A 15,822-nucleotide genomic window follows, 5' to 3' on the forward strand; every position below is an offset into this window, starting at 1 on the left:
CTGGCTGCCTTTTAAATGAAAGCTTGTTAGATTTTGGGGGTTTTTTAGACTAAGTTTTGTCTTCCTTAAAACTGTTATTTATATTTTTTCCCGTTTGAATTGGTTACTGACGTACAAGCCAACCATGGGGCGGTAGGTGTCTGCCCGTGCGATAGAGCACAGTGCTTTGGAACTGACTCTGTTAGAAGGTGCACATCTCTTGACCTGGGTCATGGGTCTCAATTTTGGTCTCATAAGCTAGACCTAATTTTCCTTTTAATTACAAAAAAGGGGAGTCTTTGTTTTCAAATACTTGGTATTTTTTAAAGTCAACCAACTTAAATCAATGGCGATTAATATTTTCTAGATTTGCTTTTCAAAAATATGTTTATACTCTCAAAAAATCACATTCCATCACAAAACTTGAACATTGGCAGAAGAGAGAAGTAGTCAGACATTTAGTACCTTGCCTTTGTTTGGAAACTAGATCTCATCTTCATGATGATTTTGAAGTTGGATTTTGAAGGACGAATTTTACTACTGACCATTCTGAAGTATTTAATGATGTAACTAAAACTCAGTGTTTTGAAACGACCCAAAGCGCACGCACAGTGTGTAAGAGAGAGACTCGTGTGCACGGCAGACTCTTGATATACCCACGGATTAGCGCAAATCTCATTACAGTCAGTTTAAATGTAAGCAGGATAATAATTTTCACCTGTCTTTCCTGAGTCCTTCAAGATGTGCACGTGTTAAACAAGATCAGTGCGTTACTCTTTGTTTTTCCAATTTTTGCAAGGCGCTAAGGCTGACTCAGACCTGTCAATTTTTTTGTTGCATCTGTCTCTGAAGTTCATAGAGTGAAAGTTTGGAATGAAATTAAGCTTTGAGCCATTTCTCATTTGATCAGTGGCACTCCATTTAATAACCTGTTCATGCTGTGCTTTCTCTTTTAACAAACGTTAATTACCTAGGTAAAAAGTGGCTAACGGCCATTAAGATAATCTGTGGAGGTTAGAAAGTGCGACTTGTTCAGAAATTTAGATCTGAAAGCTAGTAAAGGCTTTTCTGATTTTTATTTTGAGGTTATTGGAGGAAACAGTTTTTATTGTAGAGGGAATGATATCTGATAAAATAGTCATTGCTTTGTGGTGTCTTTGTTACGGGAGCAGTGTAAGATTTTGTGTACTTAGTGATTCATTTCCTTGATTATAAGAGGGTGTTTTAAACGGTACACGACATGATGAATACACTTATCATTCAGCAATCTCAACTGGTATGTCAGGGCAGTCCTCTAGTGGTTGGGGGTTTTTCCCGTCCTTAGGAAAATCTTGTGTAATTCTGGATCTCGTAAACATAGTTATGAAATTTCTTTGACAGATTTTTATTACCTGTTTGAATTGAATCACAATACCCACAGGCACCCTGGCAAAACAAGGTGGTTATTCTGGAAATCAGCCCGTCCCTCTCAGTACAGGAGCTTTTTAATTTCAGAGCAATGTGATACTGCCAAGCTGGGGGATGTGAGTTCTTATCGGTACCAAACAGGCAGGTGCTGATTTTTCAAGGTAATTCATAGGTTACTGAGGATTCTGTGCGAGTGTCCACTTGTCCATGTCAAAATACAGGTTCATTTGGTCCAGGCAGCCATGACCCTTTTCGTTTTTATCTTTTTTCTTGTTTAACCTTGGGTTCATAAGCTTTTCATTTGGTAATGTTTTTTGTCCACTGAGCATCTGATTGCCTTCTTTTTTGTTCACAGGGATGGTTAGCCATGTGCCTTTGGCTAGTATTGGGGAAGTAGGGATGAAATAGTGGGGCCTACAAATAAGTAGATTAGTTACTATGTTATGTAAAGAAAGCAAGAACCCTTCTTGCTGTCCTTCCCTTCTTTTCCCTCCTATTTCTAGCTTGAGTGTTTTGACCTGAGATTAATTGCCAGCTGACTCAAGAAGATTCCTTTCCTTAAGGGTTTAAAAATTATGTTACACTGTTGGATTTGCTGTGTTTTTTCTGGCCGCTGTCTGAAAATGGACATTTGTGTGTCTCGCTTTAATATAAAGATTGAATAACTTTATTTTTTTCTTGGCATGCTACTACTATAATAAGGAACAATATCTGTTTTCCTGTGAGGGCTAGAAAGCATTTAATTTTAAAATATATATGTGCGTGTGTATGTTTATATTTAAATCTGGGTACTAATTAGTTATCAAAGTAGCCAAGCCACTAGAAGTTGGTTTTAGAATGTAAAGGAGAAATGGAGGCAATAATTTAGAAAAAAAAAGCTTTTGGCCACAGTTCTTAGGGACACAGTTTAGTGCTGGGGTTGGTTGGTGGTGATCCTGAGGGTCTCCTCCAACTGCAGGGATTCTATGGTCTTTGTAAAATAAGCCTGTTCCAATGTCCTTCCCTATGTCCTTCCTTCCCTATGTCCTTCCTTCCCTATGTCCTTCCTTCCCTATGTCCTTCCTTCCCTATGTCCTTCCTTCCCTATGTCCTTCCTTCCCTATGTCCTTCCTTCCCTATGTCCTTCCTTCCCTTTTTCCTTCCCATTTTCCTTCCCATTTTCCTTCCCTTTTTCCTTCCCATTTTCCTTCCCATTTTCCTTCCCATTTTCCTTCCCTTTTTCCTTCCCTTTTTCCTTCCCTTTTTCCTTCTTCTCACTGTTGTTTTCAGGTAGGAAATGGTCTATGTGGTCTATGCAGGAAGAAGAGCTGCTGATACTTCTTGACCTCAAGTTTGACTTTGCATGTAGAAAGACTAAATAGCCAAAAAATAGGGCACTACTGTAGCCTGGCAGCTACAGTCTATGTGTGTTTGGTAGTGCTGAGTGACCTTATTTCTCTACCGTAACAGAAGCAGCACAGGATGTTCTACCTGTGTGTTGCTGCTATAGGTGATGTGACTTTGGTTTTGCACCTTCCCTCCACCCCCAGCTGGCTCAGCCACTTCCCAGGAGCTGACGTGCCTGTTCACACCGGTTCAAAGCAGCTTTCCTTACCTGCCTGTCTGCTTTTCCAGCGCGGGGTAAAGAGTACAGGCAGACAAAAAAGCACGCGTTTGTGAGCTCCAAGTTGGTCGGTGTGGAATTCCGATTGCATAATCCACATAGCAAACTGTAAGCCAGCGCGGCTGAGCGTAACCCGGAGCTGAATTACATGCAGATGGAGCTAATGACATTGTTCTCTGACAAACATTCCTCTCTGTTAGGAATGTGTTGGGGACCTCAGTGACCTATTTATCCTATGAAAGATTGTTCACCTACCCGTGTTTTATATTCTCACCCAGTTGTTGTGTACTGTGTCTGAATTGTATGCAGTTTTCTGTTGTGATCGAGTGGTTCACTGTTCACTGGTGAAATCTCTCATATGTGAGACTCAGCAACGCTTTTGGAGGAGGAAACCACACGTTCCATTGTGCATCAACACAAATATTGGTTGATTTTCTAAGTTCACTCACTAGCACAATATAACTTATTTTTTTCTCACTAAAAACTTAATCTTTCTGTTTTCAGCTGAAATAAATAGCAGAATAAATAACTGGTGGTTTTTTTTGTCCATAGCTGTATGGTGAGGGTGCTTTCTTGCTTTCTGTGTTCTTCAGAGTCTCTTTGAATTCTCTTCGTTTCAATGTGATTTGAGACAGGCTAAGACTTGCTATTTTTGAGACTCCTATTCGTTGTGCAAGTCCTTGTTATGAAGGTATGAAACACTAAAACAATGGTTAACATTTTTGTATTGTTAGTAGTGCTTACCAGGAAACTAACTTCCTTGTAAATTCTCTTGCTTTGATTTAAATGTAATTTAAATTGCATCTTTTCTTACCTTTTCCTCTAGTATGGGGTATTAACTGATTTTAAAACAAACCATTTTAAATAGTGTAATTAAAAGCCATTTCCCCTTCTGTCTGGTTTCATTTTGACTAGAATGCTGTTCTTCTGAAGCACACAATAAGATGTCTAACAAATGAAACTTATGTAAGGTATTGTTAAATAGAATATTTATTTTTCTAAGACCAAACAGTTTAGCACAAGTTCAGTCCATTTATGAATTTCTTGTAATGGGGCTGAGAGCAAGATAGGAAGAAGAGCTTTATGTGAAATGAAGTTTGAAAACAAATGGGAATACTCTTTAAAACCTAACCAGTAAACCAGCTGGCCTGTAAGTAAGGTGTAGAAGATGTCTCTAGTTTGCAATGCCTGTAACATGCCTTTTTCTTGTATTATCTGTCTAGAATAGGGCTTTAGCTTACTCAGAGGTTTAAAAAGTACTCTTGTAACATTTACTTCTTCTAGTCACCTGGTTTTCATTACAGTTACTCGTCTGGAATTGACTTCCCTTAAGTTCCTAAAGTGTAGAGCAGATGCTTTTACCAGATGTGTATATGGTTTAAAAACACTGCTCCCCCCTCCCCAGCCGCTACCCCCCAGAAACAAAAAAACTAAATCAGCAACCATTGACATTTAATGCAGTATTTAACTGCTGGAACCTACTCCTAGAGTATAAAACAGGGTTAGCATTCTGCTCTAGACTTAGTGGGCTCCTGTGTATGTTAATGCCTGTCCTGTTTTATGATTTTACCAACCCATTTAGTTGAGATACTCATTTCAGTATCTGAGATTTCTCTGGAATGTAAACAGACAATAAGGTCGGATAATAAAGCTGGTGCATATGCTTGTAGCAGCTGCCTTTTTAAATACACAAAAGAATGCGAAGCCAAAAACTGGCAACACGATCGGTTGTGTTATTACATGTGTACTTGGTACTAAGTGTAATTGCCTGTTACGAATTTTTACACGCTGCCTCTACAAATACTCTCTTACCTTGGAGGACACCTGTGTTTTTTGAGGCTTCTTCAATTCTGCTTAAAAAGGTTTCTTTCAGTGCCAGTGTATCCGATCCTGCACATACCCAGCTGTCCTGCAGCCTTGGCTGGTGTTCTGTGATAAGGCAGTTTTTGCCCTGAGCAGCCGTTTTATTGTATATGCTGGTTTATAACCGAGTTTATGGGCCAGAAGGAAAGAGTGCACATGACTGTGTAGCGTCGTGATTTGGACAGTTCATTTTAAGTGGAAAATCCTTGGTTCCAGTCTCGTATCTAAAGACTGAATGTTTCATGTGGAGGATTTGGAATATAGAATACATGGCTCTTGGTTGCTGCAGGGCGTGCAGCCGAGGTGAACGCCGTAAATGCTAGTTTTGGTGAAAGTCACACTTTCTCTTTTGCTTTGTCTCGCTGTTCCCCTGTATAACTATTCATGGGAAGTGTCTTTAACAAAAGGAAAGGTTGGTTCTCCCTGGGCACTCAGGAGCAGTCTGGAAGGAAGGTTTTCCACGGGGAGGGTGGATGTGTGTGCATGAAACGTGAGGCATTCACATCTTGAATGCATGGGGATCCCGTGGTGGAAACTTCTCAGCTGATTCATTCAGGCTTTGAAAAGACGTGGTTCCTGCATCCAGAGGGAGATCCAGAGCTGTGAATTCCCGTGGTGGGCAGAGCCTTCTTTGCAACCCCAGCACGTGAGCCCAGAGGAAGGACAACATCTAACGCCTTTGTCTCCTTGGTATTTCTTGTAGGCTAAGAACTTCAGCAATTCCCTACTTAGAATGCTGGCTTTTGTGGATGACTCTCTGGTGTGTCTGGTACTTGTTGTGTATTGCATATGGGAGGTTTTAGGTGTTTTAATTCAGAGCTGATTTGGCAAGTCACCTTAAAAGTTTTGTGTAGAGTACTGAGTTTTGGGATGTCTTACCCTTGCCTGCAAGTGAAGTGACATAAAGGACTAAGGTATTAGGGCTGGTAGGCCCAGTTCTGATCTATGCCGATTAATTTAAAATTCTTTGGTAAATTTTTTGATCTCTTTCTCCGTTTTTCAGTCTGTAAAATCAAAGTGGGCTCTCTGAGAAATGCTCCGAATCCCATGACTGAAAAACTTTGCATTTGAGATGTTATTTCTGAGGTGGTTTGCATAATTTTGGTTGAATGTTTGTGTGGTGTTTTGCATTCCCACCGCTTGCAGTTGTTTCCCAGGATGTTTTGCTCGCAAGATTCTCTCACATTTACTTCCAGGTCTCTGGAGGAAACAGCTTTTATTCTGATTCCTTAGGCCTGATGTGTCGCAGCAGGATCGTGTTTCACAAAGCAGGGGTTTCACTTTTTGCTGTGCAGATGGTTGCTTCTTTTTTGTGGTAATGCAGGCAGCCCAACTCTGTTTTGCTGCGTTTTGTCAGGTTCTATGAGGAACCAATGTAGAGTAACTTTGTCCTATTACAAAATCCTAACTAACCAGGGCACCAAGGGATTGCTAGGCAAGATGATATTGAAAGTATGGGAGAGCAAGAGTCTGTATCTCTAGAATACTTTTAACAGTATTCTTCCCTTTTTTTTTTTGAGATACACCTGTGTGTGCATACATATAGTGTTTGTATACATCCTACACATGCAGCATGCTATACGTATGTGGCATGTTGGGGATTGGACTAGATGACCTTTGAAGGTCCCTTCCAACCCAAACTGTTCTATGATATATATGTGTTTGTCACTGAGTGCTTATGTTTGTGGGACAAGGTGCTCAGCACTCTATCAGTACAGCAGTGCGACCACAACTGTGTAAATATTGTTCCTGGTGCAAATACTGTGCAGAGAAACAGTGACCTTTTCCAGTTCAGCTTCTATCAGCATAGCTGACCTACTGCGGTAACGTAAACTGAAATGAAAAAAGGTCATTTAGTCCAAAGATGTTTCTCTGCAGGTTATTACATTATTGTAGTTTAACCATATGATTATACAAGTAAGATGGTAGTGTTGGTACAGCTCCTTTGGAGAACAGAGTCCAGGCCGTTCTGTGAAGGCTGTGAAGACCACTGGGAGTAGTTCAGTGACCCTAATCTTGTTTCTATTCAACATGCTCTTGACAGGAGGACCAAAGTATTGCTCTCACTGTGCTCATATTTTGTGGCCTTTTTTAGTGATGTAACGAAGGACTGTTTCAAACGGGGTTGTGCAGCAGCTGTGGCCTCGGGTGCCGCTGTGCCCTGGTCCCCGGGCTCGCTGCTGCTGGCCCTGCGGAGCACATTCTGTATTGCAGGTTTCTGACCTTGGCTGCTGCACAGAATCTGCTTCCTGTTTGTCTCCTCCTCTTCCTGCTGCTTTTTTCTTTTGCCAGTTTATAAATTATGCAGTCTGCTATTTAAACAAACCCATTAATTTCACGGCTTGTTTGTATACTCTCACATAGCTGTAGCTTTCTTGCAGTGGAAATCTGCAGCTTTGTTCCGTAAGGAACGCGGTGTTTGGCAGGAGCTTTCGTGCCTTGCAGATGCTCTTGGAGTGAGTTTTCAGTAAAGAAAACAAAAAGGTCACAACTCACAAGTACGTCTTTGAGCAATCATGAGGGCAAGATGGGGTGGGGGCTCTGTGGTGACAGTGCCAAACGGATTAGCTGTATCTTACTCATTCTGCTTGGCATAAATTGATGAACATTATGTATCAGGATGATTTACAGAAAGCGGGAGCTGGAGGGACATTTCTGAACGCTCCCGTGGTTATGTACGAGTCTGTATGCACTAGGGTGTGATTGTCCTCTTGGGGCTGGATGGATACTCCATTTACAGAGGGCTTTGTGGGCTAATAATGGGTATTCAGATTTCACTTAAAACAGTCTGTAAAAGATGGTATTATAAAAATTATGTTTCTAAGCATCTAAATAAGCTGATATTGATGTAAAATGGCAAATGGCTTAAGGCTTTAGATATTGTGGCATTGCAGATTTGCTTTCCCTTTCCTTTTGGCATGTTAGTATCATCTTTGCCTAACCACTTGGAGCTGTTCTAAAAATACAGCAAAATGAGGGTTGCTAACCATTGCAGTAGCCATTTAAGTTCAAGCTGAGAAAGCAGCCAGTGTTCCTTAGCCTGGATACCACTAAGTAAGGTGTAACAAACACAGATATATATTTTTTAATGTGGTTAAGATGTTTGCTGAGCATCACTTTATTCCAAAGGAGGGAGTGCTGTGTAGTGCACCCCCCTCCTCTTTTTTTAAATAGCACTAAAGAAATAAAAACCCAAATCCCAATTAGAATACTGATAGTTAAGGGAAGATGTACATACCTGTACAAATGGGTCTGAGAGTCCTTCCTCATGATTCTGTGTAACTGTCTGACTTGAAAGTCCTGAACGCCCAAATCTGTTTTAAGGACCAAGTTCTAGGGCTCTGTAATGTGCTTTGAATTGAGAATGGATTTGCTATGGATCTGTGTCTCTTGTTTCTGATCTACTTCTAAGCCTAGTGCCTTCACGTCAATATTACATCTGAAAGGAATAACGTGTATTTTCTTTATGGATGTAGCCAAACTGTCTAATTTAGATTGTAAGCAGCTCAGGGCAGTGACTGCGCTTCACTGTGCGTTCCATGGTGCCTCTCGTGTTGGAGTCCTGACTAGTGCCTGAAGCTCCAGGCCTGATTTAATTCATTAATAGTCAGTAACAGACGGTGACTGCCTCAGGATCTGAACTGAGGAGTACCTAGAGAGCCGGCCTCAGGGAAACGTGGAACGCGATCTTCAGCAACCCGTATAAAATCAATTGTGCAATCCTCTCAGAGCAGAGCGACTGTAGGTCACAAATTTAATACTGCCTTCTGTGTTTAATCTTAGTGGGAGTCACTTCCATGTTATTTGAGTTCTTTGTGGGAGGAGATGTTTGTGAAGAAGATAAACTACACGTTTTTAATGTGATGCAATTGGAGCAAAGTTCTTCCTCAAAGTTAAAGCAAACAAATGAGCCGTCTTTTCCTATTCCCTGATGCGCAAGATGGAACATTTTAGTGGAAGATATTTTTTGGTGTTGTGTGAAGTTGGTGGACTTGTTTGCTGTTTGTGCAGAACACTTAAACGCGATGTGAACTCTGCAGAATGAGCGGTATAATTTAACACTTCAGTAAAATTTAACACTTGGCAGGCAAGGAGTGCTGATGTTTAAAATATCTGAACGTCAAATTGTAGTTGTCTGGTACATGGTGGAAAACAAGAGCAGCAGTTTGCATTGTAATGCTTTGACCTGCTGGTCGAGAACCAGTGCTATCCACAGATGATACCACACTGAAAGCTAAAATGTTGTTTTTAAGTGGGGATTTCTGCTGGGGTTTGGGTGCTGGGAAAACTGTTTCATGTTCCTGGCAAGGCAAGTGTACGGTAGTGGTTTGGTCATGCAGCACTTAATCTGTTTAAGTGCATGAATGGTTTTGGCTTCTGTTTCCTTCTGGTTAATTTTTTACCTTTCGGTTTGTGTAATTCAGGAAAATGGAATTGGATCAGGTTGCGGTGCTGCGTTTAGCCGGTGTTTAACGGATGATGGCTGTTGAAGGTCTGCCCTTCCTCTTCTGTTTGCCACTGCCAAATGTTCGTTTTCTCAGTAATGTTTTAGTCAAATCAGACAAACTTCGTCCACTTTTCTAACTTGAAATGTAAGCCGAAACAGCTGTACCTTGCTCCTTTATTTATTGCAAGGTTACCATCGCAGTTGGGAGAACCCATCAACTTCAGAAACAGGAAAATTTGGTTTTGGAAAACCAAAACATGGAAACTGAGACATGCGAGAAGATGTGTTTGTCAAGTAAAGTAATGATTGCAGCAGTTGAAGAAAACAGCTCTGGAGTCTTTACTGAACAGTTTGAAGTAGCTACTTAACTGTGCTTTTTTTCCAGTGAACACAGTGAAATTCTTAGTTTTAACCGTTCCTTGGGTTGTGCCTGTGACTTGAAATACAACAACTATTTGTAATAATGAATTCAGATGCAGAAAGCAATTATTTAAGAAGCAGTGTTAGCTATGGGGCTTTTTTTGTCCAATTTAAATTAAATAGGCAAAACCTAATGGTGACAAAGTAGCTCTTCTAATCAGCTAAACTAGTCACTTCTCTCCCAGTTAGAGCAAGGAGGGGCTTAATGTTTTTTCTTCTAACTTATTTAATTTGATAAAGAAACTTGTTTCACTTTTGTTAGCTTAACTTTCTCTGATAGTCTTTGATCTTAACAGTTTGTCGTGTCCCGCAGCTTGCAGCTTGGTGAAGGTGTGTTTGAGTTGGTCTGGAAGTCCTCAGTGAACCTGCTGCGGGGATCCTGCCCTGGAGCAGCTTTCTAAGGTGTTACTGCAGACGTGGAACGCTGTTGCCAAGCTTTTCTACAACAAATGGCAATATACATAATTTACATGCATGCTAGGATTTAATCCCCTTCTCTTTGTCTCTTCCTCCCCCTTGCCTTGCAGACCACTGTGTTTCTGGTGTCTTATTTTTCCTCTGACTTCTGAGTGGCTGCTCCAAGGAGCAGTTTGTAGCATGTAGAAGAACGAGGTGGCATCGTCCCCTTTGTGTATTTTGGGGGTAATTGAAGTTGTCTTTTTACTGTTCTTAGCATTTAAATTTTCTTATCATACTAGTTGGGTATTTGGAAGTGTAATGCTCTTCCTGTACAAGCTGCGGTAATGGATAATTGTTAACAATTTGACTTCATTCAGATGTAAGCACCGTATATCGTAGCGTCCCTCCTTCAGTGACATGATCCAAATTGAAACTCCACTCAACATTTGAGAGTTCAATATCAATTTAGTTGTAGTTCCACAATTGCTTTTGTTTATAAAGATGCACATACTTTTTCTTGACTAATCTGTGTGACTACATGTAAAATTTTGCTCTGTTTGCCTGTTTCACCGTGTTCTGCCTGGATGGTTTATTTACTGAGATTTTGTTTCTAATCTGAATTTGCAAACTTTGCTACTGGGTTGGGGTAGAAGTCGGAATGTCCCATTTCTAGGACTCTACCCTGGGATGATGTTTCATAATTTTATAGTATCTGCTGTTTTTTCACTTTAGGCCCTTTAGCTTGAAAACAAGCATGGTTATTTAGTATTTCTATACTTAGAGTTGAAAACTTAGATAACATCTTCTGGTGCCTCGCATGGGTTGTGAAGCACAGCACTGTGTTACGCTTTAACCTTTAGGCTTCTTGTGTTTGACTTGTAAGGGTAACATCTTCGTGGATAAAGCCTTTACCAGCACAGGAATACATATTGAATAAGTGCTGTGTATTAATGTTATTATGCATTGCACAGTGATTTATTCTGTGTGCTTCTGATCAGATTGCCAGGCTTTCTTGCAGTCTCTCCTTCAAAGTGGCTCACTGTCTAAATAATGTTATGAAACAGAAGTGAAGTGCTGTGGCTTTTTTTCCTGTGTTGGGTGGACAGCCTTATGAAAAGCCAAAAGAAAGGTATTTAAACTTTACTGGGGTTTTTGCTACTTGTGCTGCTGCTATTTATTGTGTTTCAAAATCACGTAGAACTCATGTGGGTGTAATATGAACAAAAAAAATCAGATTTTTCATTGCAAGTAGCAGGTAGATGTGTAGCCTGCAACTAAAACCCAAGCCAGAAGAAGGTTAATGTGCTATAGTGTCACTAGCTCTTCAGTCTCTTAGTTTGGTCCCTAATAAAGGTTAATGAACATGGCTGACTATCTTACATAACTGTGCTGCCAGCTGGAGTCAGCAGAGCTGCTGCTGGTGTTCAGAATGTGTTATGCAACTGTAATATCAGACACAATTCATTTAATACTTTTTTTTTTTTTTAATCTTTTATAGTGTGCCGGTCAAATAAAAGTCCGTGGGTCTGTCTGACGTGCTCAAGTGTCCATTGTGGAAGGTGGGTACGAAGTGTTGGTGTCTAAGTCTTTTAATCAGACCTTTATCTTTTTCCTTTGTTGCTTGACTCTGCGGCAGTTGATGTAACTTTTTCCTGAATGACTTACAGTTCCTTGAAATAAACCTTTCATTATCTCATTTGACATTGTATGTTTATACTGAACACACTTCTTTGCTACCTTATGAGAACCCAGAGATTATACTCAACATCATGGGTTTTTTTCCAAAAGAAAAGTGTACATGGCTGTGATTGCACCGCTCAGAAAGTGCCTTTAGCACCGCTGATTCAGTGGGTTATTGTAAAGTTCCATTCTGGAAAAGATGTCTCTGTTGTAATAAGATTAAACCAATAAGAGTTCTTGGAAACCCACAAATGTTGGCAAAGCTGATTTTGAGAAAAATGGCAACTGTCTAGCTAAGACAGAAAAATACCTTAAATGTACTGTAGTGTAGTTTTGGAAGAAAGTTATTACCATAACATATAAGGATGAGTTACCATCAGAGTTCATTTGGAGTACCCCTGGGTTTTGTCTCTATTAGTTAAGGTACAACCAAAGAAATTGTAGAGAGATGATACGGTCAATGCTGCTATTTATATGTCAGGATAATTGTAGAAAATTTGCTGCTTCTTAGTGACTTTGTGTTTTAAAGTGTATTCAGTAAAGTCCAGGTTTTGTTTCTTTGATCTGGATAGCAGTAAGTGCCACATTTTTAATAAAGTCTCTTAGAGTTTTGAACACAAACCCTTTTTTTTCTCTTTTTATTTATTCTTTTATCTTAGAAATTTATACTTGGTGAGAGCCAAGAGATGGGGAGCTACTTCATGTCGTGATGGTGTAGAAATATATACTTTGGAATATTTTACTTTTTACCAATTAAGAAAAATAGGTCACTGTCCACATATTACTGTGCACCTCTCTTGTATGCAGGTAGTAGACATTGAGTCAGTTATTTATGCAGTTTTTTGACTTTTTAAAGTGCTCCCATCCTTAGAATTTAAAATAATTGCATAAGAAGTAGGTAATATACCTTGTAACGAGAGCACTTTTGATCATGAAAGCAGGCAGCATATTCTATTTGGATAATGTTTGAAATGAAAGGAAGAGAAATGAGGCTTTTCAAATCTTCTGTTGAAGAGGGGTTGTGACAGGAGTGCTGCGGGGTTCTGCCGGCACAGCAGCGTTGGTCACTGTGTCGGTCACCGTGTTGGTCGCCCTGTGGCTGTGGTGCCTGACCCAGCACGGCTGTGTGAGAATTGTTCACACCCGCACCTGAGAACAAGCGGACAACAGAGAAACCTTCCTGTGGAGCATGTGCAGTGTTCCTGTTGGTTGGCGTTACCAAGTCCAACAAGCGAGAAATAGTGCTAATGATTTTCAGCTGATACTTAGGGCTCTTGCATTTGTAGTGACACTTTATTAATGAAAGATGCTTCATTTTCTAGATCTCAAATTTTGAGCATGAAAATGCTCATTGTTTCAGCAAGAGAACCGCAGGATTTTAGATTTTCTGTGATGTGACCCCAGGCACCAGAGCCTTTCAAATGATAAACTTTGTAAAAGTAGAATGCTCTAAGTGGTGTTGCAGAATGGGAAACCTTAAAATGGATGTGCTTTCATGTGGGGGTCAGCACACTGTTAAAGTAATCACAAATGTGATGAGTGCTGGGTGGAGAAAAGAGTACAGCTGTAAGAACAGTATAAGGGAAAGTAATATAGAGAACTGACCACATTACAGGTATGGAAAAAGGGAGCCAGTGCATCAGTCTGTTCAGGGCCCACGTCCCCGGGTTTGGTACAAGGATGCCAGCTGGTGGTTGCTATGAAGGAGATGGAGAGATTAATTTAGACAACATGGAAGAGTAAAAGGGTAAAAAGTTAGAAAGAGGTGAATTGCCTGTTTTAATGCTGGTATAAATATTGGATGCTTATTAGGCTGCCTTTGTTCTTCTTACATTCAATGGATATTGGTTAAGTAGCTGTTTAAAAGTATACGACTTTTTTTTGTTTTTCATTTATTTTAGATATGTGAATGGCCATGCAAAAAAGCATTATGAAGATGCGCAGATTCCTATGACCAATCATAAGAAAACAGAAAAGCAAGAGAAAGTTCAGCATACTGTGTGTATGGATTGCAGTAGTTACAGTACATACTGGTAAGGGTTTAAACGCTGTAATTTGACAACTTTTTACATACTAGAAGAACAAAACTTGAGACTCTTGTGAAGCATTATATCACACATATTCTTATGCCCTTTATCTCTTGATTTCCAAACCTGGCTGTTTAAAAACAGTTACAAAATAAACCCTCTACTTTTGCATGTCTATTGTAGCACTGACTGGGGTAGACTCCTGCATTTCAAATGACTGAGCAGAAACTTTTAGAAATAAATGCTGTTTATTAAAATGTGTTTTGGAGTTGCTTCTGTTTGCTTTGGGGTATGTTGAGAACCTAAACTTTTAATTGCGAAGGCTGCTGTTCGGTTGTAGTTTCTCCTTCCATCAAGTCGGTGAGCTTTTCACATACCCTTTATTTCTCAGAACATCAGAAATTAAAATAATACAATATAGTTCCTGCCCAAGAGATGTGAACCTAAGCTGTGCATGTGTGGGTTTTTCTTTCCAATATTATTGTTTTTCTTCACTCTGAAAGGCTTCCATCTTTTGGAGATTTGGAGCAACCTGTATGAGTTTGGGAAAGTGACGGATGCTGTTTGGAAGCAGCATCAACTTTCTGGCAAGATTAAGTAGCGGAATCACAGGAGTGATTGTTTTTAAGAGCAGAACGGCTTGGGCTGGTGTGTTCTGTCGGTTTGAGCGAGATGTGAGCAGTTTCCTGTTAGCTTCATGGTTTCCTGTGTGTGTTACTTGTGCAGTGCGGCACTGCAGGGTTTGAACAGTGCAAATCTCGGGGAAATCCATGTTATGGTCTTGTAAAATTATTGAGGATATAGCTCCACCGATGGGTATTTTGTTTCAGTAATTGGGTATCTTTTCTGTATATCATCAGGGAAAAGTCTGTCTGCTGAAGTTTGAGTATGCAGTTTTACACAGAATACTTTTGTAACAAATATTTTTATCCCCTGCAACACAGTTGAGTGGTCTCGCCTGAAGAAAACTCAAAAATTATTTGGATGGTATATGCAGCAGTGACAAAAGCTGTACTGCTTTTAAGCGTAGAAGGAAAGTTTGAGTAGCTTTGTGATGTACAGGGATTTTGCTTCTATTTACGTTTTATTTAAATGACCAGCATTTTTATCTGCTTCTATGTGAAAACATTAGAAAATGTCATATTTTTCAAAGTGATACATACGCACAGGTTACCAGCATTGGAACAGATGTGAGAAGCTGATTCCACTTTCCCAACTAATGCTGTTAACAACCGAGCTCTACGTTGTGGCTTTTTGTTTTGTTTTAAGTATGACCTGTCTTCTCATCACTCTGAAGGTAATAAAACATGTGGAGGAGTTTATCACAGTATTTGAAGTCTTGGTTATGTCTCCATTTACCAGGGCAATTAGTATGCCCAACTTGCTGAGGCTTGATGAGTTACACTAACAAGTTGGGGCACCCTGCTGACCTTACCCAAATCCAAATGGGCATTGCAGAATGACGTGCTTGCGAGGAGCAGGTAGGCACACGTTTGGTGTTCCACAGCGTATTTGTGGCAGGACAGGTGAGAAGCAGCTTAGCGTGTGGTGTCTTCTCTGCCGCGATGGGAGCAGAAGGCTGAGTCATCTCTGGCTGAACTGGAACTAATTGCCGAGATTTGCCTTGCGGAGTTCCTGTTGTGTATAATTCACGAGCAAATTATAACTCTCCTGCGCTAATGTGAAGCTGAACAAGTTTCAAAAGCAGTGTATCTTTGCTTTCATCTAGGATATTACAGTTTTTTTCCCCACCTGATAATCAGAAAAAGATACCTGGATTTGTTACTTGTACCCAGTTTTTCCAGTGGGGAATGAGTTTAGATGTGTAAAGACGAAGCAGAAGGCGTGCAGACCAGCTTCTGCCCCTTTATTGCAGACAGCGCCGTAGTGGCTGCTGTCAGGTGGTGCTGGCCAGCTGAAGCAAGTCGTGAAGTCAAGTCGTAACTAGCTGCTGTGGACATTGAATTCTGAAATGCTATTTTTGAACTTCTTCAGTG

The 15,822-nt window shown here is 40.3% G+C and overlaps 1 protein-coding gene across 4 annotated transcripts in view; it reads left to right on the forward strand.

Annotated features, from left to right (window-relative positions):
- The window catches only part of USP3 (ubiquitin specific peptidase 3), a 46,716-nt gene that overhangs the window by 10,277 nt on the left and 20,617 nt on the right, over positions 1–15,822 (forward strand). For 3 of the 4 annotated variants that reach the window (XM_065076165.1, XM_065076167.1, XM_005500982.3), the window contains exons 2-3: positions 11,617–11,677; positions 13,700–13,831. In XM_065076165.1, the coding sequence (XP_064932237.1) occupies positions 11,617–11,677; positions 13,700–13,831 (193 nt within the window). Of the gene's footprint in view, positions 1–10,154; positions 11,248–11,616; positions 11,678–13,699; positions 13,832–15,822 lie in introns of those variants that run through there. The other variant, XM_005500981.3, reaches the window with a different exon arrangement.

Source organism: Columba livia, chromosome 11 (genome assembly GCF_036013475.1).
Source record: "Columba livia isolate bColLiv1 breed racing homer chromosome 11, bColLiv1.pat.W.v2, whole genome shotgun sequence".
NCBI lineage: Eukaryota > Metazoa > Chordata > Aves > Columbiformes > Columbidae > Columba > Columba livia.